We start from the raw sequence: 24,181 nt of genomic DNA on the forward strand, positions 1-24,181 counted from the left end.
TAAAAGCCATTTTTTTTGTTTTGTTTTGTTTTAAAGGGAGAGGTTGAGAGCTATCAGCCTGAGGACAAGGTGACTGAACCTTACATACAGAACGGGGGCTGTAACCCAAGCCTTTGCCACAACCCCAAACTCCCAGGTATCCCAGCTGCCAGACCTGAGGTCCCTAAAGGAGCTGCTCTTCTTGGTCACTCCTACTCACCAAAATGGGGGCTTAAACCAGCCTCAGAAGACACCAGGCATAAAGGGAGTGCCACTTGGAATCATACCCTCCCATGGACTTACCCCTCCATCCCGAGCCTGTCCCTGTTTTCAGTTCCTATCAAATAAGGAGACAAGCCCCTAAGATTAGCAGCCCTAGCCAAGACTGTTGGCAAAAAAAAATATTTATTTTCCTTTGAAATAAAATGTACAACCAAAAGAGCTCAGGGCGTGGGGCAATAGGGAGGATGGGGGGACAGCATTTTGGGGTAGGACTCCTGTGCCTCACCCCTCCACCCCATGCCTTTGCAAAGAGATTTCAGAAGGAAAGGGAAATACATGCTGTGCCGGGTGCTTTTTCTGGAGCAGGTCCTCCCTTGGGTAAACCAAGTAACATCAGAACCATCAGATGGGCAGAGCCCTTGGAAATCATAGCCCACCCCCAACCCCCAGTGTACACATGGGCACACAGACTCAGAAAAGAGTATGCCTAAGGGCACATACGAAATCAAAGACATGAAGTTAGGACTAGAAACATCTGAGCCACCTTAGCACTGTACTTGGTGCTAGGTGAATGATGCCATGTAGTGAAAAGGTTTTCTGCTAGCAGCCCCTGCTCAATGGTCCCTGCCCTCAGTTTGAGAGGTGGCTCTGTAAGGACCAAGAAACCCACGGTGGTTGTGAACTTCAGGAGTATTTTTTAGCACCAGATGGTGACGCTCTCCTGCCAACCCAGTTTCTTGGGGCCTCTCAGGCAGGGGTGATGCTGCTTGAAGGCCCCTGTAGCCATGTGGGAGGTGGGGGAAAGAAGCCAGCAGGGCTGGGGAAAGCCTTGTCCTATGCCTTTCCACTTTCATCCCCTTCTCCCCTAACTTCAGCAGGGCCCAGAGAGGACACGGGGTGGGGAAGGCCAGAGTGTTATCTTGTTTCTTGTTTCTGGGCAGTGGGCCACCTCTTCCCTGGCAGGAGAGAAGGGTTCAGAATCGCTTCTCCTCAGGCTGGGAGGTAATGAGCAGCTCCTTGTTCCCAAAGTCCCACCAGGCTGTCATGTGGAATGCCATGTTGGTCAAGACAACGGTGTATTCCAGGATGGCAAAGATGGTGTACACTGTTGTGAGGACATAGGGAACATGGTGAATTTCCTGCCACCCCCACTCCAGTGCTTCTTAAATCACACACCACTGGACCACCACAGGAAAAACAATGGTAAAAAAAAAAAAAACTGCTGCAACATTGCACATCATAGAAAACATAACAACTGCCCCATAGCCACTATGACCACTTGTGGGTCCTACCTCCAGCTTCACAATACATATTGTGCCGAAAGTAGACAGCCAGTGCCGTGAAGAAGGAGACAAAGTTGATGATGAAGAGCCTCTGTTTCCAGCTGTAGGACTTTCGATCCTAGGGAATAGGCTGTCTGATCACCCTGCAGCTCCCCAGGTGCTTATGGGCGTCCTCCCCTCTTGACCTAGGTTCCTAAGTTGCCTCTCCGGTTCCCCACTACTAGTCATGTGGGAAAAGGGGCACAGAAGGGGCAGCAGGAATGATGGACATGTTTGCATCCCTGCATTTGGAGGAGTGATGAGGCCAAGGCTCTTCCAGGAGCCTGCCCTGCCCGCTTCTGGAAGATGGAGCATGAAAGTTCCAAGGAGTTACCCACCAACCCAACTCCTCCCCGTGGGGATATTGTGGGGAAAAGAAAGGTGTGTATGTTGGTGGGGGCACTGTCCCCCACAGTCCCCTCACCCGGCAAGTACTTTCCTGTCACTAACACAATGCTCTTAACCCATTGCAACCTCTCATTCTACCCCCATTTGGAGCCTCCATTTCTTGTTTTCTCCAGTCTCTCACACTACCCAAACCCAGACCTAAATTCCGAGCAATCAATCACCCTCCATTTGTCCCAAGGCCCAGCCCCAACCCCAGCACCCCACTGCCAGGGTTCCCATTAGAACTCCAGTTCCACCTCACTGTCACTCTGCATCCTGAGGACTGGTGCCCTTGCTTTTCTCCTGGGCCACCTGAAACCCCAACTAGGGGTAGACCGTACCTCTTGACTTACTGTGTGCTTCTTGGTCAGTCGCCAGAGAATGCAGGTGAGGAGCATGTGACTGAGGGACGCTGCGATGAACACAATGAAAGCATTTTCATGGATGGCTGGAGGGAGAGAGGAGGGTTTGGGAGCACGCATTGCAGAGAAGGCCCAAACTCCTACCTAGGAAGGTCCAAGTAAAGGCGGGAGAGGAGCAGGCCCCTCCCCAAACCCTTCCCCATCCACCAGGGTCCAGGTACGCACTGAAGTCCTCGGAGGAGGAGACATAGGTGAGCACTAGCAGCGCAAGGTTCTCCACGACGTTGAGGCCGAAGTTGAGGCGACAAAGTGGGCGGTAGCCAGGGCACGGGCATGCGCAGCTCAGGTAGTGGTTCCAGTAGGCAAAGGCCACCAAGAAGCGGGGCGCCGAGTGCAGGCCGATGCAGAAGCGCCACACGTAGCGCTGGGGCACCTCCCCGCCGATGGCTGAGCTCACTGACGGCAGGTAATTGGGCACCTGGAGAGTCGGGAACCGTCTGGACGGCAGCCTGCACAGGCCCCGCTCACCTGGAGAGCCTTCTCGCCTATCAAAATCACCCTCGCCCCCAGAAGGCTCTGTTCCAGCCCCACCCCTTCCGGGAAGTCCTCCTTCAGATGCCCATAGAATTCAGCTGAGATTTGTGCAGGGGCTGTCTCCCTGTCTCCCCAAAATGGAGCCTGCACATGGCTGGCACCCTTGCAAATTTGTTCAGATGTTCTCTGAGCCCATAGCAGAGGGCTATGCCTCTGATAAGGTCCTTGTGGGAGGTTCCAGGAGCCTGGGTCCCCTGATCCAGTCCCAAGGGCAGGGATGAGCCACAGACCACCTGAGCTTCCTTAGGACAGTGCTGGAGTCATTGACCAGCTGAGCTGTTCCTTTGCCTGCTCCCAGCTCCACTCCTTTCTCTGGGCATGTGTGCCAAGGTAGTAGAGGTACTGTAAGATCCTGTGGGAGCTGCTGATCAAGTTTAAGAAAGTAGGTGCTCCTATACTACCCAGTTTAGGCTAAGAAAATGACCCTGTCCCTGTGCATCAGCCCCACCCATCTTTCTCAGTGCCTGGAATTCCTCATTCTTTAAGGAACTGGTGAGAAGATGCGAATGAGTGAACAGTAGTTTAGATGGGACCAGGAAAGCCATGTGTGAGAGGATTCCTTTAATTCCAGGGCCTATAGAAGTGCGTCTCAAACTTTAATTTGCATATAACTTACCTGTGCATTGTGTTAAAATGCAGAAGGGCTGGAATGGAGTCTGAGAATCTGCATATTTAAAAAGATTTCAGGGCTGTTTAAGCTGCAGTCCATTGCCCACACATTCCATGGACTGTTTTAGACCCTCAACAAGGGCAAGGGCAGTGCCAGAGCCCAATGAGGACAGGCCCAGCTCTGACTAGGGAGGGACCAGTCTTCAGAGATGGAATTCTGGGAAAGCCCTTCCTTTCTCCCGATGTGGGTGCTGAATGGGTCCCCGGAGCCAATGGGGAGGTGGGCAATGCTGGAGGCAGCTAATAGGACAGGGGTGGATCTGAGGAAGGACTAGTCAGAGGAAGCTAAGTGCAGATCTCTCAGAGAGAGTGTGCTGCTCTCAAGAGCAGGCTTGAGATACCGTGGCTTGAGACTAGGCTGAGATATTCACTCTGAATAAATTAGTAAAAAGGCAGCATGGAGGCTTTGGAGCCACACAAACCTGGGTCTCCATCCCAGCTCTGCCTTTATTAGTGATCTTGAGCAAGTCACTTTACCTCTCTGAGCTTCAATTTCCTCCTTGGTAAAATGGGGATAACACCACCTCCCTTGCAGGGTAATTATAAATACTAAATATAACACATACAAAGTATCTGGCAGTATCTGTCACACAATGGGCACCATAAGTGGTAGCTTTCAGAAGACAAACTTCCCTGAAGAGCCTGCAAAGAGGCTGTCAGTTATGTGGCCACTGAACATGGGCAGGCCTGCATATGGATGAAGGGCAGGAACTGTATCTTCATCAGATAATTAAGAGCCCCCCCCAAACCTCACTTGACTTTTCTCCTCTCTGGCTCCCTAAGCGGGGTTAGTGGGAGTGTTCCCTCCACTCCCTGGAATGTTCATTCTGAAAACTCCTGCCCTAATCTCCGCTACTTTAAGGGTTACAGGACTAGCATCTAAAGCTTGGCTGGGAGAGCTCAGAGCATTCCAGGGCACAAAGCCCTTACAGATGGTGGGGAACAGGTAAAGGGTAAGGCTAGGGGAGTAAGGGAGGCATCAGGAGGAAGAGTGTTAGGGCTCTGTGGCTGCCAGTACTATCCTCATGAGCTCCTCTCAGATTAGCCCCGGGAGTGGGACTCCTAAAAGCAGGCACTGTCTCTTCCATTATATGCATAATCAGGTACTCACATGTCCCCCAACCCCATCCCCAGCACACAAGTTCCCCACTCACCAACTGTGCCAGCAACAAGCAACATCAGGAGCTATGAGAGACCAGGTACACAGCTCAGCTCAAACTTCCCCATGAGCCCAGAGCTAAGGGGACCGACAGACATATGGGGACATAACCCCTTTTCCCCAAGAACAAACACCTTTAAGCCTGGGGGGGGGGGGGCATGGCTCAGTGGTCCTGTGTGGTTGGGCAGTAGATCAGAAACTCACATGGTAAAAAGGGAGGGGGTCAAAAAAAAAATCCCTCCCCCAGCACAGTGCCTCAGATTTCACCATTAGAGATTCATTCCTTAACCTAATCCAGAAGTTCCTCCTAGTTATGGATGAACTTCTCTAGCTACCTTACTGCTCCCTACCCCTTCCAAAATCTTGATTTCTGCCAATTCTACTTGCTACTCCTCTTTGGACTTCATCCCTTCCTCTCTATCCTCACAGTCCCCATCTTAGTTCTGATCTCCCCAGTGGCCTGAACTATTGCACTAACCTCCTCACTGGTCTCCCTATTTCTACTCTTGCCCCCTGACCTAATCTGTCACTCGGGAGCCAGAATGATCTTCTAAAGCACAAGTCTAACCACATCTCTTTCCCACACAAAATCTTTCTATGACTCCCCATAACACTGGATAAAACCCAAAGTCGTCAGTCTGGCATTCTCAAAACTTCTTCACCCCCACAGCAACAATGCCCCCTCCTCTAGAAAGGAATTCTAGAGGATTTGACATCAAGCTAAGTGCCTGGGTCTCTGAACTCCTTTTTATCACAACAGGAATCCCATTCCACTGTGTTCTGTCTATCTGTGTCCACAACTCTCACAGGAATGAGATGCTGAGATCAATTCCATGTTCAATTCCATGCCCTTGACATGGAAGTTCTATCTGTGGGCCCTCAGAAAAGGGGACTGATCTGGGAGACAGGAAGTCCAGCTAGATCTCTGGCTGACAGAGCCCTGAGAGGACACAGGCTGTGGGGCCTGAGACTGCCAATGAAAGAAACAATGCTTGAGGATCTCAGAGCAGGGCTGGGGTCCTCTAAGGTCAGTCCCCTGGCCTGGGCTAAAGTCATCTGTCACTTCGTCTAGCCCTTGACCTCATCTTACCTCCTCAGTCCCAGCTTCTTTCCAGTCTGGTCTTCAGCCTCCTTCTCCCACTCATATTCTCTCTTGCCTGTTCCCAGTCCCTTCCCAATCCCCTCCCATTCTCTGTGATCCTCTTCCACTCTTGAAGAACTTTGATTCTACTCTCTGAATTGCTCCCCACCCAAACTCTCCAGAACTCTGACTTACATCTTTTATCCTTTTCCCCTTTCTCTGACCCTCCATCTTCTCTGCTCCTTTCTCTGATTCTGGCTTATCACCATTTCCTGACCTGGCCCTGACAGAGGTGCTGGGGAGCCTGGCACTCACCCCACAGTCAGTGGCCACCGTGTACTCAAAGTGGAACACCAGGGACCAGATGATGCAGAAGAAGAAGCCGAACACCGGGAAAGTGATGACCCACCAGACCATGGCCGTGAAGCGGAGCCGGAACACGGTCCCATCGGGGTCCAGGGGCTGGGAGGCCGCAGAAAACATCCTGTGGGGAGTGTTGCCTAGGCAGAGTGAGGGTTGGGGGGGATACCTGGGCCTGGAAGAGTGTAGAGCTGGCTTCTCAAAGTGTAGAAAAGAGTTGGAACAGAAAGGGTAGACAAAATCAAAGGGAAAAAGGAAGCCAGTGTAGAAGAGAAGCAGGTGCAGAGAGTAATGGGGCAGGAGCAGTAGAGATAGGCAGGCTCAGCTCTCAGGAAGTCTCCTTGGTGCACTGGTCCTGTAGGTCCACCTCCTGAAAAGCCTGGAGAGTTGAGGCTCCCAGTGGTCTGGACATGGGAGTTCTGTTGGCCCACCTCACTCTCATGACCCTCACACCCACCTCAGGAGAAGGGTCATACAGGGTAGAGTTATATTCCCTTTCCACAGAAGGGGAGACTGAGGCCCAGAAATAGGCCAGGATCAAATCCTAGAACTAAGGGCCCTTGCCACCTGACAGCTTATGGCCAAGTAACCTAGCAAAGGATCCTTGGCTCAGACTGGCCCAAGCCCTCCCACTCACCCTGTCTGACCACATTCCTGCTCCTCACCCAAGTTCAACTAGGAACAGTGGGAGTGTCCCAAAACCTATTTCAATGGGACCACAGGCTGCCAGCCATCCTGCCCCCGGGCTCAGAATGATCCAAGCCTCAGGCCAGTGGTACCCTGATCCCAAGATACCAAAGTATCTGGAGAGGGTCAGACCCCCAAATCCTTCCCCTCTGAGGAGACCATGTCACCCAATCCAAGATTTGGGGGAATCTGAGGTCATAGGAAACTTTCCCACTCAGCTTGGGCCTACTGTGCTGGGTCAGAGCCAGGCAACCTCTGCCCAGCTAAGACCCAGGGTGCTGTTTCTTCCACTCCCTTCTCCCTCCAGCCTCCCCACTCCTGCCACCCCCTACCACCACAAGGCACAACCAACTCCTCAAGCTGGGTTCCCTTCTGGGGGTCAAGGAAGGCTTTGTATTAAAAGGCCTATGACCAAATCTCCCCTTGGGATTCATACCTCCCTTTATTAAAGGCACCCCTGTCTACCAGTCCAGCTCAGGGTTGGGCAGAGGGGCAGGGGGGCGTGCTAAGAGACACTCACCCTGGGTGCTAAAGGATCCGGGGCTTGGGTTGAGGGCTGTAGCCAGAATGAGGCTGTGCTAAGACTGGAGGGTCCCACCCCCTGCTCCCCAAGGCCTGCCCCCACCCCCACTCCCCGCCCACAGAGCACAGCTCTCCATGTCTGACCAGGCACACAGCCTTCCCAGGATGGCCAAGGCCGTATCATAAATCCTGGAACACTCTGCAAAGGTAAAAAGTGGTCAGCCCACAAAAACTAAATGAAAAGTAGGGTGGGATGGGGGAGATGGAATGATTTGGGTGTTCTTTATTTTATTTTTATTTTTTATTCTTATTTTCATTCTTTTTGGAGTAATGAAAATGTTCACAAATTGATTGTGGTGATGAATGCACAACTATGTGATGGTACTGTGAACAGCTGATTGTACACCATGGATGACTGTATGGTATGTGAAGATATCTTAATAAAACTGAATAATAAAAAAAAAGTAGTCAGCTCACAGTAGCTTCTTTGCCAGGGATGAGACCTTTCTGAGGGTTGTGTCTAGGAATATAGACAGATTTCTGGGAAGGGAGAGGGAGAAAGCAGAAAAGGATCTAGTACCTTTTCACTGGAACAAGACTGAGTATGTTTGTTGGACCCCACTGGAGAGCTGGTTAATCCTGTGGCAACAGAATTGGGGTCCAGGAAAAAGATAGGTAGATAGATTAGATAGATATATAGATATAGAAAGGCAAACAGACAGACAGGCCTAAATATGAAGTATCAGTGTCCAGCTTGTACCTGTACAGAAACAGCTCATGACAGCTCAGGCTACATTAACGGAGGTCTAACAGCCAGTAATAGTAAAGAAACAGTCCTGTTCTCACCTGTACTGCCCAGGCCACCTGGAGTCCTGGGCCCAGATCAGGACCCAGTATGGGAAGAAGACAGTGACCAAGTGGGCCAAGTCTAGGGGCACATTCAGGATGGGGAGGAGCCTGTAGCCCACTGCTGAGGATGGCCTGGAGGAACTGGAGCTGTGCTATCTAAGAAGAGTGTACTCAGAGACCCCCATTATTGCCTTCTCATCTCTGCAGTGCTGGTTTGAAGCTAGAAGGATAAATAGCTCTATGACCCCAAAGTAGAGTCAGAGCCAGTGCAGAAATTCACCTAGAAGGAAGGTGTATGGTCACTATAAGAGTTTGCTAATTGTTAGTTACTAAGACTCCTTGGAATAGGCTACCTGGGGAAGCAGGCTCTCCATCACCAGGGACATGCAAGCAGAGGCAAAGTCATCTAATTATAGGTATGCTGGATTAAAATTTCACTTCTGTCATTCTTAGGGTGAGCCATTCCCCTAGGGAACTCTGGGTGAAAAACTCAGAGCATATATAAAAATCCCCAGATTGATCAATGGGATGGTCCCAGAAAGTGGGCATTTAAAACCACAAGGGTCTGGAACTAGTTCTGCCCCAGAAGGGCTAGATACCCCTCATCAGCTATCTATGCCTTAGTTCCCTAACTGTTGTGCCAAGAATGGGTTTTAGGCGTGCCAGGTGTGCTGAAGTTATTGACCCCATCAACCCTTGGGGCCACCCACAAGGGGCAGAGCAAGCAGGCATCTCCATTTAACTCCAAGTGCTGTAGAAATATAATTGTAGGCATGGACTGTGAATGCCTTATACCATGCCTTCCCTTTCCCAGAATGCCAGGCTGGAGTCCTACCCATTTACACAACAAATACTTGACTCAGACACAGTGCCTATTGTAATGGAGCTCCCAGCATAGTGAGGAAGACAGACACAAATATGTGAGATGGAACGGTGTGAGAGGTAATACAAGGAGCTGTGGGCACCCAAAAGAGATAGTGATTAAGTTTGCCCCAAGGAAGCTAGAGAAGACTTTTCAGAGGAGGGGACACTTGGGCAGGGTTTTGCAGAATGAAAAGGAGTTGACCAGGGTAATAGGAATATTTGGTGCATTATCTGAGTTGTGAGAGCTAGGTTAGGGAAGGCCATTGGATGGACCCTTCCTGAGACTCCCCCTTAGACCACCTGGTCACCCCTTTAGTCCTGTTCCTTCTGACAGTCCCCAGCCCCAGGACTCATCAGGCTGGCTATCCACATCTACCTAGTGACAAGCCAGGAGGAGAAGAAATCTCAGGTCTTAGGAACAAAGTAGTGGGCATCCACTCCATACTCTCCCAGCCAGACCCCACTGCCAGTCCCAGGCCTTTCTCTGGAACAGATGTTCTTTATAGACAGATGGGGAGCCCAGCTGACTGGATGCCTTCAGAGCTCTCTCCAAGAAAATTCCAATGGTCTGTGCCCAGGCCCTGCTTCTTCTCTACACAGGGCCCCTCAGCTAACTTCCTCACCTGCCCTGACTTCCAGCCTGACAGTCAGTTCCTCCTCCTCCTCCTGCTTCTCACTGTTCACACTCCCTAAACCACCTTTCCATCCTACCAGGAGCTATACCCTAGCCTTGGGAAGGAGCGGGGCAGGAATCATCAATCCCATTTCAGACACAGAGATACTGAGGCCCAGGCCCAGTGGATGAGCTAGGAGTATAACAGAAGGCAAAACAGGTCTCACCTATTTATCCCAAAATCCTTCAGAGAAAAAGTCACATCTTCCTGGCTAGCAACTCATATCCCTTTATAAAGGGTATCTGGCCACCTATAGAAACTCAGAGGATATGGGACCCACCCCAGAGCATACATATACACACATAATGAGGTCCCCATCCAGACAGGCACAGGATAGTTTCTTTAACACACACTCCCCACACAAAGACATTATATACAGTCAGGTCTCTCACAGTTACATGCACCGATATACTGAATCACATTTCCATAAAGACGGGCATAAACCCACAAGGCCACACACTAAGAGGCCCCAAATGCCCTCTAGCCCAGTCCTGTTCTCTCTCTACCCTCCAGAAAACCCTGGGGCTCCTGAATCTGCATGTCCATGGAGAAAGGATTGGGTTCTGGGTCTTGGGGCTGCCTAACTTCAGTGATCCCAGCCCCCAGTGACTGCCATGGAAGGTGAAGAGAGGCCAATTCTGAGATATCAGCTTGTAGGTAGCCCCCCAGCAGTCTAGTATGTTGTTGGAACCCACCGGAGAATTGGCTAATCCTGTAACAACAGAGTCAAGATCTGAAAATCCAGCTAGGCCTGAATATGAGGTATCAGTGCCCCCCAAGCCCTACCCCACAGTGTGTGGCCGTTGTCTCCTTGAAGTGGAAGAGCAGGGACCAGAGGATGCAGAAGAGGAAGGCGACAAATGGACAGCAGACTGTGACCAGGGCCACCAGGGTGAAGCGGAGCCGCACCAGGGTCCCATCCCGGTCCAGCGGCAGTGGGACCTGGTACATCTTGTCAGACCTGGGGATGGAGTGGTGTGCTGTCAGGGCACCAGGCAGCAGGGCTGGAGCTCAGTGGTGAAGCCAGTTCTTGTGCTCAGTCCTATGCTTGGCTGTGCTTTGGGGTGGGGAGTCTGAAGAGGCTCTAAGCTTGGAAAGCTCCTGGCCTAGGTGAGGAAGACTGACTCAGAATCCCAAGATTGTCCCAAGGGAAGACAATAGACCAAATCTGTGCTAGAAGAAGCTTGAACAGATTGGGAGACCTTCCCCTCATCCCTGTGCCTGACTTGACAGGTCTAGGACTACAGGAGCTGGTTTAACTAGTCTCTCCTTGTTTCAGAAACCAACCTAAAACCTACCATTTCCTCCCCTAGGTCTTTAAGCCTTGGACCCAGCTTCCAGACTTCAGGACCTCTCATAGCTCCCAGTGCTTCACCTACCAGCCCAGGGCCCTCCTGTTCCTTCAATCTCTTCCCAGGTTATGTGTGGTTTGTGTGTGTGCACAGGAGTCCACAGTAGCAGGGGCTCCATAGAAGCTGGCAGAACCTCGACCCCCTACCTATCCCCGCCTGATGCCTCATGTGCTCTGAGGTTGAAAGACTTTGCAGAATCAGGCCTGGTGCTGGCATGGGCTTGCTGTTTGCTGAGGAAAGCTGCTAGGTCAGCTTCTGGAAGCTTCCCTACACCCGGGGGGCCTGTCCACCCCCTTCCGAAGACCAGGTGAGGGCACCTAAGGACTGTGATTCCTCCACCAGACAAGGGCATCTAAGGTCAGGAACCATAATAGCTGAGTTGCTGAACTATAATACTAACAACCCTAGCCCAGCCCCTTTCAATGTATAGAAGGGGAAGTTGAGGCCAAGAGGGGGGCAGAAAACTGCTCAGGGTCACATAGCAAATAGAAAAGCCAGCACTGGAGAGATTTAGGGTCCCCAAAGAGTCACACACTGAAACTCTGGCCTTCCTTGACCAATTCCTCTCTGGGTCAGAGCTCTGAGCAGAAAGTTTTATTAGGAGTGGGGTGAGGGAGACAGAAGGGGTGCCTGTACAGAGAAGGAAGCAAGAAAACTAAATCTTATATAGATGAGTCAGTCAACCCTGTTCCCATTGTAAAGAGAGAAAAAACGAGGCTCAGAAGAAAGGCCCTTCCTTAAAGCCGTATGCTGAGCCTGAGGAAAAGCCATTCTGGAATTTAGGCTTCTTGTTTCCAAACTAGGCTGGCTCCAGACACTCAAAGAACCCATCCTTCTGGACTCAAGCCACAGCTTCAGGACTCTCTCCTCTAGCTCCACCCACAGGAAGAACCCTGACCTTAAGCACACCCTCTGACATTCTGGAACAAATTAGGTGGACACGCCTATGCATTCTCGTCCATCTTCCCCCACCCACCTCTCTGCAGTATCCAATCAGACAGCCTGCTCCAACTGTTCAAGCACTTCTATACCTTTGGGGGCCAGGGGTTTCAGGGGAGTTGGAAGTGGCTCTGAGGTTTCCTCCCAACCCCCCCAAATCAAACACAATCCCTGGATCCTCCCCAAATGGACTGTAAATTTCTCAGGCCTCTAGAAGGGGAAAACCTCACTCACCCAACCCAAACCCAGATTCTACAGTAGCAGCATCACTAGTCCCGCCTCCACATCCCTCCCTAAGGCCAGCCACTCCAGTTGCTCATGAACCATTGGGATCCCCACACTAAAAGCCAGATCCTAAGGGAATGAGTGGGCACTGCCAGGGCAGGAGGGTGAAGAGATTTGAGAGACAGTCTGTCCCATTTCTTGAAGGTGTACCTGGCCTCCCTTTTAGCTGTGTGACCTTGGGCAAGTCACTTAACCACTCTGGGCCTGTTTCCACAATTGTACAACATGGGATAATATGGTCTGGATTACTTCTAAAGCACCTCCAACTTGGCCATTCTGCTTCTCCAGATCTCAGGACGGGGAGCTCACTACCTGGAGACAGCTATTCAGCCCCAGGACAGCTCTAAGTTCCTCACAGGTACTACTTAGCTGTAAACTGCTTTCAAAGCAGTTTCAAAGGTTCCTCGAGATCTTCTCAGTCTCCAGTGCAAATCCAGTCTTACCTACTGAGTACTGGGCACCTTGCTCAGCACTTAATACATTTAGTCTCTTTTTACTCCTCATTGTGATTTCATGAGGTAGGCGCTATATACGGGTATATTTCCATTTAATAGATGAGAAAACTGAGGCTCAGGGAGGTTAAAAATACTTGCTCAAGGTCACAGAATAATGGGCAGAGCTTAGATTCAAAATCAATCTGTGGGGTTTGAAGGGCTCCCACACCTCCGTCTTCTGCACCTGGAAGGAATCCTGGCCAGGAGGGCCCGCAGAGCAAAGAGGCGGAGCCGGGAGAGTTCGACCCCTGCACACCCAGCCCGAAGACGTAGAGTGGAGAGGGGATGGTCAGCTCAGCAAGCCGGGACAACGGCAGCTCCTGGGATACAGCGTGTGTGCGCCAGGAGGCAGGCACCAGGACCCCAGAGCTTGAGGCCGGGTTCTGAGGAGGCCAGACCGCGTGGCCGAGCTCCCCCAAGTGGGGCCACCCGCAGGTCTGGCGCATCCAACCCCATACTCACCCAGGCGACAGGGGCAAGGAGGCCGCGCCGGCGCCCGGCGGGAGCGGGGGGCAGGGTGCGGGAACCCATGCGGAGCCCCGGCCTGGCCGGGAACGAGCGGCGGGGGGCGGGCCCAAGCGGGAACGGCGGGGGTGGGGCCGGCACGCTGGAGGCGGAACTTGGAGAGGAAACCGCCCAGATCCTCTGCTGGCTCCTTCCCGGTTTTGGGGACCCAGATCCCCGACTCTCCCCCTTAATCTGCGTCTTCACATGTCATGCCTCTCCAGCCCTTGTCTGCTCCACTAATTCCCGTTGCGTGGGGGCAGCCGGAAGAGACCTAGACACTTGGATTTGATACGTTGGACAAGCCACCTTGTCACCTTACCTTTCAGTTTCGTTCCATCACCTGTTGAAAGAACATAAAGTCAACTCAACAGAGCCCCGATGTCTCCCATTTCTTTAATTCCCTGGCCCCAGCTTCTCCTGCCTCCTTCCATTCTAACCTAATTATCCAGCCCTCACTTCTGAAACACGAAGCCAGTTGCGTCCCAGCCTCGGCACCTTTCGCCTAAACTTTGCTCTCCAGAGCTGGTTGGGGGCCTTACAGCAAAAGGAAAGACACCTTTTCAGGTAGTGCATTCAGTGAAGCCCACACCCGGCAACCCTGGGCCAAAGCTAGTTCCCACTTTAATCAAGAGAGGGCGCCCTGACCTGTCCTCCATAGCAGAGGGAGAGGCTCCCCTGACCTCAACCCTGGGTCTCTCTCCTCTATGAGAGAAGCTTGATCCCCAGAAACCAACTCCCAGGGTTCACTCCCCACTCTAACCCTGTATGACCCATAAAAGAATTTGAGAAGATCTCTGTCTCCCTCTGCAAGATCATTCTCCTTGGAGGAGAGTGGACAGTAATCCTGCCTGAAGGAACACCAGGGGGTTATCAGAGCACCTGCAGCGGGTGGAGGACCTCAGAGCTAGACACCATCAAATTTTTCCCATTTAAATCTTTGCAGCAATAAGTGACACATTCTGAGCACCCACTATGTCCCAGGCACTTTTCTACTTTTTATGTTTTATCCCATTTAATCCTCATAAAATCCTATGAGGTATACACTATTAATATCCCCATTTTACCAATGGAAAACAGAGGTTTAAGTTACCTACTCATACAGCTAGTGAATGTCAGAGCCAGGATTCATGTCCAGCATCTGAGGCACACAATCACTATATACTGTTGATCCCAAGGGTAATTATAATGATAATCACCACTTTGCAGATAAGGAAAGAGGCTCACATTTGTTGATTAACTTGCCAGAGCTCTTTTTCATACATTCACTCTTGTTCACTCACAAAGCCTAGGCCCTCTCTGTGGCAGGCCCTGGGCTGGGCAATGGTCGGGGACCCATGGATGTCTCAGATTTGATTCTGACTCTAAAGAGTTCCCAGGCTGGAGGGCAGTTGTTTTATTCTAAAAGCTACATTTTTAAACTTGAATTCTTTCCCACCTCATCATTTAAGTTCTCAGGACAAATGGATGACTAGTATAACTTTACTAAAAGAACCACCTCCAGCTAATTTCTAGCAACTAAACTCTGCCTGGGAGTTGTGTGTCATCCTCTTTGTCTACCTCTGACCCATGGCTGCCTGCCCCTGGCCCTTATTCCCTGTCTAGAATCCTTGTCTGTTTCTTTGACCCTAAATACCATTCCCTGAGGCTGGGTTCCTTCTCTGTGCTTCTGAACCACCCCCAGTCCCTGAACCTTGAAGTACTCTAAGCCTGCCTTTAATTCTCTGGTGACCTGGAGAAATTCATTATATAACCCTGCACCTCAGTTTCCTCATCTGTGAAACAGTTTTAAGAATATTCACATCACAGGGTTGTTGTGAGAATTAAATGAGGCAATTTAGCAGCATGAAAAGAATGTGGAGGGTACTCAATAAACGATGGTAATTATGACTAGACATGTAGGCTTCAGTCTGAATTTTAGTTTTGACTGATCCTTTTCTGAACTGTTTGACCTTGACTATCACTGACCCTCTCTGAATGTTTCCTCCACTGTCAGTTTGAAAGACTATCACCTACCTTAACTTATATGAAGAAAAGTAGAAGAAAAGGATGGGTTCTTTCTATGTGCCAGGGTCTTTATGTATACCCTCCTATTTGATCCTCTTAATAATCTGGTGAGGGAAGTATGATAAAATCCATTTTACAGAAAAAGAAGTTCAATAAGCATCTAGTCTCTCCCACATCCAATAGGTCATCAGTGTTTACTGAATTGCCATTTGTCCATTGTTCGAGTAGCTGCTATTGCTGTTGATGGCTTCCAGGATCTTCTGCCCTCCTGTATACCCCAGAGACACCTGTCCCTGAAATAGCACCACCATTTTCCAGCTTCAGCCACAATCACTATTCCATGCAATATAATCAAACACCCAAAGATGACTGTGAGTTTGTTAACAGTGATGTTACAGCCCCCAGTAGCATGGTGGCAATGTAGAGCTAGGGGGCAGCAGAAGAGAAGTGATGTGGAATGCAGTTGTCAAGGAGAGCCTCTTGTAGCAGATCTTCCTGTAGCCAGATCTTAGCTGGCCTCTATGCTCTCCTGTCTATCCCTCATCCTCCCCATTGCAGCCACAACAGCTGTTTGTAAAACACAGACCTGATCATGTCCCTCCCTTACTACAAATTATTTAATAACTCTCCAGAGATTCCAGGCTCAAAAGCAAGTTCTTTAGTGTGGTATTCAACAACCTTCATAATGTGGCCATCCTTTACTCCAACTGCATTTTACATTCTAGCTATATTACCCTCTCTTATGAAGCTTTGTGCAACTCTCTCTTTATCTCCTCCTAGACCCCATGTGCTGCCCACCGCCCTACACCACAGGCAACATTAGATGGCCTTCCCTCATACTTTTATCAGCATTCGGACCACAATGTAGTAAAATAGTTTATTGCCTGTCTTAGTCACCTTCCTGGGAGCTCATTTAATGATAGAACCCTGCCTGTTCTAACTCATTTCTGGATCTCTGAGCTTATCCTGGTCAGGGGTGAGAGGGGTGAGAGAGGAGAGGAAGGAGGGGACACAGGCAAGTAAGTGTACCTAAAGACATGAAGCTTCAGGCCCAGCTCTGCCTCTGCCTCCTGAGCTCCTTAGCAAAGTCAGTGCTCTTCCTGGGCTGAGGAAGAGCTCTTTGTTCATTCCAGACATCTTTTTAATGGTCTTTGACATTCCTTCTTGGATGCCTTTAAACTACTCACACCAGGCTCACCCATCTTACCCTAGCCCCACTCTGCCTCCAACAGTAATTAAATCTTCATTGTTCTGTAAAACGTTCTGTGGCACACCCTTTACTTCTAGGATGAAATCCCAGTTTGCAATCCTGGATAGACTGAGCTCTTCCTGACCCCACTGGCCTGGAATGCTCCCTGTTCATCTGGCCTAGAATGCTCTCTCTCCTCTTGTCTGAGCAAACTCTACCCTTCCTATAAAGGTAGTAATTAACATGACACTTTGGTAGGTTAAGAATGTATGTGGTTTATAGGGAAATCACTAAAATAATAGGAAAAAGAGATTTTAATTTCCCAACTTATATAGGAGAAAAAATAGAATAATCCAAAAGAATACAGGAAAAGAGAGGAATGGCTCAACATCATTAGTCATTATGGAAATGTATTTATCAAAACCACAATGGAAATGTGTCTCAAAACCACAATGAGATACTACTTCACACCCACTAGGTTGGCTATAATAAGGAAAAAGAAAAGAAAAGTTTCAGCAAGGATGTGGAGAAATTGAAACCCTCATATATTGCTGGTGGGAATGTAAAACAGTGCAGCCTATATGGAAAACAGTTTGGTAGTTCTTCAAAAAGTTAGACACAGAGTTATCATATGGCCCGTAATTCTACTTCTAGGTATATAACCAAGAAAAATGAAAACATATGTCCGCAAAACACTTGTACACAAATGTTCAGAGCAGAATCATTCATAACAGCCAAAAGGTGGAACAATCCAAATGTCCATCAACTAATGAACTGCTAAACAGAATGTGGTACATCTATACAGTGGATAGATAATGAAGACCTGATAGATGCTATAACATGGATGAATCTTGAAAACATAAATGAAAGAAGGTCAACACAAAAGACCACATATTATATGAATCCACTTATAAGAAATGTCCAGAAAAAGTAAATCTACAGAGACAGAAAGTAGATTAGTGGTGGCCAAGGGCTGAGGGGAAAGGATAATGAAGAGTGACTGCTAATGGGTAGAGAGTTTCTTTTTGGGGTGATGAAAATGTTAAGTAATTAGATAATGATGATGGTTGTAAAACATTGTGAATATACTAAAAACCACTAAACTGTACACTTTAAATGAATGAACTTTATGGTATGTTAATTATATCTCAACTTTTAAAGATCCTGGCAAAGAGCTGGGCCCCCATAAATGGCAGCTATTGTTAAAAATTAAATTAAAAAATAAAGGAGAGAAAGAAACAGAACAGTTGGGACAAACAGAAAGTATAAAATGTTAGATAAAATCCTGAATATACCAATAAACTCATTAAATGTAAATGGACTAAATTCTTTCATTAAAAAATCAAAGATATTCAAACAGGATTGCTAAAAATCCAACCATATCCTATTTATAAACCTCCCCCTTCCTTACGAGGTTATAGGTAAAGAGAAAGGGAACCAATGTTTACAGAATGTTTACTATGTGCCAAACATGTGCCCAATTCTTTGCAAATTCCACCATTTTATTTGATCTTCATGACCACCTTACAAAGTACGAATTATTGTGCCCATTCTACAGACAAGGAAATGGGGCACAGAACAGTTAAATAATCTATTCAAGGGTATCTAAAAACACAGCAGCTCTCGGACTTGAACATAGCTTTGTTTGACTCCAAATCTGCTGCTCTTTCCAATGTACTGTACAAGAACCCTAGAACCACTGCTCTGGAAGGAAGTCTTTCTTGTTCTTCCATGTTTCTGCAGTCCTTAGAAATCTGTTTTCTCCCTAAGCACCTATCCTTCACAGCTGCTTAGGGCTAATTCTCAGAGCATGTGTGTGAGAGAATGGGGAGCTCCTAGGAAAAAGTTGGACTTTCCTCACCTCTTTCTTGGCCAGCGCAGTGTTTTCTTATGGGCTTCTGTGGGCCTTAATGCTCAGGACAGGGCTTGGCTTAGCAAGCTTTTGTGAATATGCACCAAATTGCTTGTCTTTGGAATGGAAAAAGGAAGACAACAATTGAAAAGGGTGTTATGAGAATTAGGCAGAGTAGGAGCGTGTGTTCCTAGGATGCTCTGGATCCACAAAGAAGTCCTTTCCCAGGCAGAGGTTCCTGGGAATGAGAAGACTGTGGGCCAATGCCTAGTAGTATCAAACAAAAGATCCCTTTACTTAGAAATCACCATAGTCACAGGAAATTCCTTCCTGGAGCATCCTTTATCCAATGTCTTCCCCTCCAGACTCCCCACAAGTGTGTACTGTTTAAGAAACCCAGTTTCTCCACACCTCCTAGTTCTTTGGACTGAAGGTCCTCACTCACTCAAGACATATTTCTGATCCCCTTCTCCGTGTCAGATCTTGTGACTTAGAGAATGAATAGTTAAGAATGGGATATCCTTGCTATTTTTCAGGAATACAAATAATATCATTTATTGAGGGCTTAGCCTGTGCCAGGTACCATGTTAACTGCTTTACATGTATTAGCTCAGTTAATTCTCACAGCATCCTGTGAGGCAAGTACAGTTGTTATCCCGCTTTACAAACAAGGAAATTGAGGTTCAAAGGGGTTAGGAAATTTGCCCAAGTTCACACAAACAATTTAATAAACCTAGATTTAAACCTTGAGTTCTCTGACTCCAAAGTCCAACACTTCTAACACTATTATACTATTGTGAAAAATAAATTCACTCATTCATGCATCAAACACCTAATGTAACAGAGAAGTTAGGATTTAACAAATGATTATGATTACTGAATCTTTATATAAATATTTCTTTTTATTTTCTAGTATATTAGAATAGCCAGAGGGAAATACCTGAAATTTCTGAACTGTAATCCAGCTGCCTTCATCTCTGATAATGATTGTATTACTATAAGACTTTATCTTGTGATCATAAAAACCTTGTGACTGACACCCCATTTGCACCCCTTTATCCTGTTTTTCAACTTTAGAGTCTTATGATCACTAAATACAGCCCCTAATGTTAATTAATGAAGGGGCCTGAATCAGTCCAGAACTAACCCACCCAAATTCCAAGACTTGTCAGACAGTGCTGTATCTAACCAAAATTGGCCCAGCTGACATGTACAGTAGCTTAAACTTTCAATCTGTACATGCACACAATAATTACATCATCTCTAACCTTGGCATCTTGAGCTACTGTGATCATTATCCTAAAACCTGCCCATCTTTTGATAGTTTAAAACTATCAGAATTACTACAGTTGAAGGAGACAGATTTTTAGGCCAATAGGCTGTCTGATCTGCTTCACACTTAGTAACAAACTCTTTCTCTCTGAAATCCGGTGTCTCAGGAATTGGTCATTTGAGCTCATTGGGCAGCGAATCCACCGCTTTTGATCTGTATCACTAATGTGCACCTTCTGTGTGCCTGACAACTGAATAAATAAGTAGAGGAGAGGCTTCAACAGAGTTGGGCTTGAGAATGGGAGGGTGAGAAATCAATGTTCAGGAAGGTGAAAGAAGCTACTGTAACTATTCAGGGAGAGATAATGACCTTCTGATATAGAGCAAAGGCAAGGGAGGCTGGAGGGAGAGGAGGGATATTTGGACAGAGTTGGGAGAAGGGATCTGGAGTCAGATGTTTAAACTCGCTTTACTATTTAGCTCTCAATATACTTATTTTGTTCTTCCTCCAAGCATCTACTGAGCACCTACCATGTACCAGATTTCTCCCTTCTGTTATATTATAATATCTGTACAACCACTTCACTTTTTCACAAACCAAGTATTACTAATTTCTTGCTACCACACCTACATTTTAAGCAGATCTCATTAAAGGTTTGTATTGCTATCCTAGGAGGCGGTGGGGGGAGGGGTAGTGGGCAGACACCCGCTTTCTGAGCACTTCTATTCTGTCAGAGACCCTCAGTCACAAGAGAGATCTAGTTTCTAGGACACTGTCCACTCCTCTCCCTGGTAATAATCAAGTTTCTGCTAGGCCCCTGGGGAAAAGATGATGAAAACTCCGCTCTGAACTCTTGAATCCCGGGCACAAGACAAGCAAGTAAATAGTAGGATACAAAGTGACAAGGCTGTAACAGAGGCTGCCAGAGCATTAGCCCAACTCCCCCTGGGTACAGGTATTTCTGAACTGTAAATGTATCACAGGGAAGGCAGGGACATTTGAACTTGGCCTTTAAGAATAAGTAGGGATTCTCTAAACGGAGCAGATATTTGGAAAGACCTCCTATTAATACTCATTTGTACCAGACCCTATGCTGGGTCATTCCCTTAAGGCATCTCTAAGGCTGATAGTCTATCCTAGGGTATCCGAGATGATTCCTGCCCCTCTTTTACTAAAAGAAAACCAAGGGTCATAAAGGGAAAGGTTGTGCTGAGGCCAGCCTGGATCAAGAAGAGAGGAGGTCAGGCCTTGGGCATTTCGGAGCAGCCACAGGCAAGTTACGCGGACAGACGGCCTATTCCCAGGTGGTCCTCCAGTTCCGCACATGGTCTGGCCAGGAAGTGCTGGCTAGGCAACTGGAAAACCTTCCCATCACCGCCCGCGGACTGGGGCAAGGTAAGGAGAGAATAGTTACCATGCCATCCTGGAGCCTTCCTTCTGATTGGCCCGAGCTTTTGCAGCCCCGAGTCTTTCCGCTCCAAGGAAAGGGGCGGAACCTCGAATTGGCGTCACCACTCCTCTCCCACAGCCCGCCCAGTGCACTCCCAACCTAGCCATTCACCAGCCCACTTCGAGGGGCCTGTGTGACGCCACGACTCTTTCTCAGCCAACCGCGCCGGGGATGGGGCGGAACCCCATGCCCCTCCCACCTCCCCTCCCCTTTTCCTCCCCCGAACTCTTCATGCCCCTCCTCTTTCCCCCTTGCCACTCCTTCCAAAGATCGCCATCATGTTCGGTTTCAAAAGACTCGTTGCCCAATGAATAACAGGGCGGGCCCAGAGTGGCGGTCTCGTCTGCCAATGTGCAAAGAGCGAGGGCGGAGCGCTCGGAGCGAGCCTCTGACGGAGGACGGCGTGTGACGCAGTCGGGCCCTCTGCGCGCTGCGCCCGAAGCGGCGGTCGGTAGCGGTGGTAGCGGCGGTAGTGGCGGCGACGGTTTCGTGTTGGCCGCGCGCTGCTCCTTGAGCGGCGGGTGGCGGAGGGCCCGGGCCCTCACTCCTGACACTTCCCTTCTCCCACCGTGTCGCGGTAAGTCGGGAGCCGGAGCGGCGGCGGCCTGGGAGCGGCAGGCTCCTCCTCTCCACCGGGCGGGCGGGTGCGCGGGGCGTCCCAGGCCCTCTCAGAGACTAAGTCTCGCGCCCAGGCGCGCACCTTCTTCCCTGAGGGAGGGGGCGGAGCCCGCGACCCTATGGTCGCGAGTCCCGGCTTTTCAGGTCCTGGGAGAGAATCGTTGTCTGTGGGGTTTGGGCCCGGGGATCTCCAGTTGCTGCCCACGCTGAGGGAGCGTCTGTCTAGCTGGTTATATTCATTCATTCGCTCCGCGGTAGATAGTCGCCCGTGGTGGGCCAGCCAGTTGCGGGGGCAGCGCCTTAATATCCTGAATGTGTCTCCAGCACTCCCTTGGTGGTCGTGTGGTATGTGCTTTATATGCCGTGGCTTCTCCACAGTGGAAATGGCAGCCCGAGGGGTGGGTCGAGAGTTTGTGAGATTTTAAAATATCTTAGAATTGGAGTCGGTTCGGTGGAGTAAAAGGATATTTTCTTTTCTTCCACGTGTTCGTGTAAAGCCAGACGAGAAGAAAGATTGGGTTTCTGGATTACTGTAGTCATAAGGACCTTGGAAATTAATCCACTCCATCACACTCAAGTTTCATAGATGGAGCAACCGAGGCCAGATCTCCTGACTCAGTCTAGAAATTTTTCTACTGCACCACCCCCTCTAGTTGTTACAGTCGCCCATTCTTGAGGATTCCTTTTCGGAAGGGGGCATTCGGTAGTTAGAAATAACGTAGTCTTCAGTAGTGTTTCAGGTTTAGTTCCTATTATCTCTGTTAATGGTAAGACAAGACACATCATTAATGGTATACCCTAATCTAGACTACAGAACTAAACTTAAAAGTTGGTAAAAAAAAATGTCAGTGATGTTGTGTATTGGAAATGGATACAACTACAAGACCTTCGCTAGTTTCCGGTTCTGAATCTGAAGTTGTCACTTGTGTCAGCGGCTGTGGATTCTAAAGAGTTCTATTGGTGACTCACAACAGTGTTGGACTAGAAAGCAGGAAATATAGACAAGACGTAGAAAGCTAGGCAGTAATCATTTGTAATTCTTGTACCTTGAAACTCACAACTCCTCTTTGGCACAGAAAGCAATGTAAAGTATTGAAATAGAATAAGGTGAGGAAATTAAACCACGTTGTGGAAGAAGAAACTAACTGCAAGAAATAAATAAAAGAGCAGTGATCATTCCTGGTGGTACTCTTATAAAGTCAGAAAGAAATGCTTGTTAACTGGGTGACAGATTGTGTGATTATTTGGTGAAAGAAGTTAGGATACTTTAAAAAGCCAGAAGTTGGACAGGATGGAGATACTGGGACTGAAATACATTGATAAAATTATTTTTTTTCCTGACTTCTCATTTTAGATTTGATGACATTGAGTTGTTAGTTTTGCCAGTTTGGTCTGTTCTCGTCAGTCAGGTGGTCATTTTGCTCTTGTTTAGATAACAAAGCAAAAAATAGTGAAAAATACTAATGGATAAGAGCAGAAGAGAACTGTGGTATAAAAAAACTGAGATGTGAATAGTGTATGTTTCCTGTGATACTTTCTCATTTCAAGCATCACCCTTTTCTGGGAAGCTTTCCCTGGCATTCTCTATCCCATAAACTTCCATAACACTTATTTGATACTTCTATTTATAGCATATGTTATTTTGTGTTTTAGCTGTTCATGTTTTTATTAGACTGTAGTAAAATATTTTTATCTTATCTTTGGATTCAGATTGCTTGGCACAGAGTTGACCCTCAGTAAGCATGTTTGCCTTAATGAATAAACAAACATGGAGGAGTTAAACCTAAAAATAGTCATAAAAGAGTCTGGGTATTTATGTGCTCCTGAAATGTGGGGCCCAGGGAAGAGGACCTATACAGTTTCTATTCTACATGGTGCTTTGGTACCTAACTTTATTCATGTCTACTAGCTCCTAAATAGCTAAGAGTAAGTGGAATTTTTAGAGAATCAAACTCACAGCTTGTTAAAACTTGATTATTTTATTTTTATATTATGTTATTTTTATTGTGACGGTTAACCTTGGAAGTAATGAGTAGTAGTTTTCATGTTTAATTTCCAATAAAGAGCACATCTGTAATTACGCAATTTGTTGATTAGAAGACTAAGAAATTTAGAGATTTGTCATTAGGTATTAGAGGCAAGGTATGTGAGTGGCATTTCTTGAGAATTTGTTGCATCTTTTGCATTTGGAATTGAACCTTAGTATTTGGTACAGTATGTCTCTAAATATTTTTCTAGGCACTATTGACATTTTGGGTCAGATAATTCTTTGTTGTGGGAGGGCTGTTGTGTGCATTGTAGGATGTTTAGCAGCATTCGTGACCTCCACTCAGTAGATGCCAGTAGCAGTCTCCCACCACCTTCCAAGTTATAACGATCAAGAGTGTCTTCAGATGCTGTCAGGTGTTTCCTGGGAAGCAAAATTATCCCTGATTTTGAGACCACTGCTCTAGAGAAAACATTTCCAGTATTTCAGTAAAATCATGC

General features: G+C 48.0%; 2 protein-coding genes across 13 annotated transcripts in view; one reads left to right on the forward strand and one right to left on the reverse strand.

Moving 5' to 3' along the window:
- Positions 1 to 365: 365 nt before the first annotated feature.
- On the reverse strand, positions 366 to 21,115 carry PGAP2 (post-GPI attachment to proteins 2). 10 transcript variants are annotated; one of them, XM_037840486.1, is made up of 8 exons: positions 21,041 to 21,115; positions 13,628 to 13,648; positions 10,518 to 10,692; positions 6,091 to 6,237; positions 2,498 to 2,750; positions 2,252 to 2,358; positions 1,494 to 1,602; positions 366 to 1,306 (listed from the first exon to the last, which is right to left on the reverse strand). In XM_037840486.1, the coding sequence occupies exons 3-8, from the start codon at positions 10,680 to 10,682 to the stop codon at positions 1,176 to 1,178; spliced, it is 912 nt and encodes a 303-aa protein (XP_037696414.1). In that variant the 5' UTR covers positions 10,683 to 10,692; positions 13,628 to 13,648; positions 21,041 to 21,115; the 3' UTR covers positions 366 to 1,175. The 10 variants fall into 10 exon arrangements, with proteins under 10 accessions (XP_037696414.1, XP_037696421.1, XP_037696418.1 ...); XM_037840493.1 differs by lacking the exons at positions 13,628 to 13,648; positions 21,041 to 21,115 and adding an exon at positions 13,264 to 13,437; XM_037840490.1 differs by lacking the exons at positions 13,628 to 13,648; positions 21,041 to 21,115 and adding an exon at positions 13,264 to 13,361 and having other exon boundaries at positions 2,264 to 2,322.
- A 388-nt stretch (positions 21,116 to 21,503) lies between these two features.
- The window catches only part of NUP98 (nucleoporin 98 and 96 precursor), a 133,430-nt gene continuing 130,752 nt past the window's right edge, over positions 21,504 to 24,181 (forward strand). For all 3 annotated transcript variants that reach the window (XM_037840501.1, XM_037840502.1, XM_037840503.1), the window contains exon 1: positions 21,504 to 21,653. The gene's annotated coding sequence lies outside the window, so the exon portion shown is untranslated. The remainder of the gene's footprint in view (positions 21,654 to 24,181) is intronic.

Source organism: Choloepus didactylus, chromosome 6, assembly GCF_015220235.1.
Source record: "Choloepus didactylus isolate mChoDid1 chromosome 6, mChoDid1.pri, whole genome shotgun sequence".
NCBI classification, from domain to species: Eukaryota; Metazoa; Chordata; class Mammalia; order Pilosa; family Megalonychidae; genus Choloepus; species Choloepus didactylus.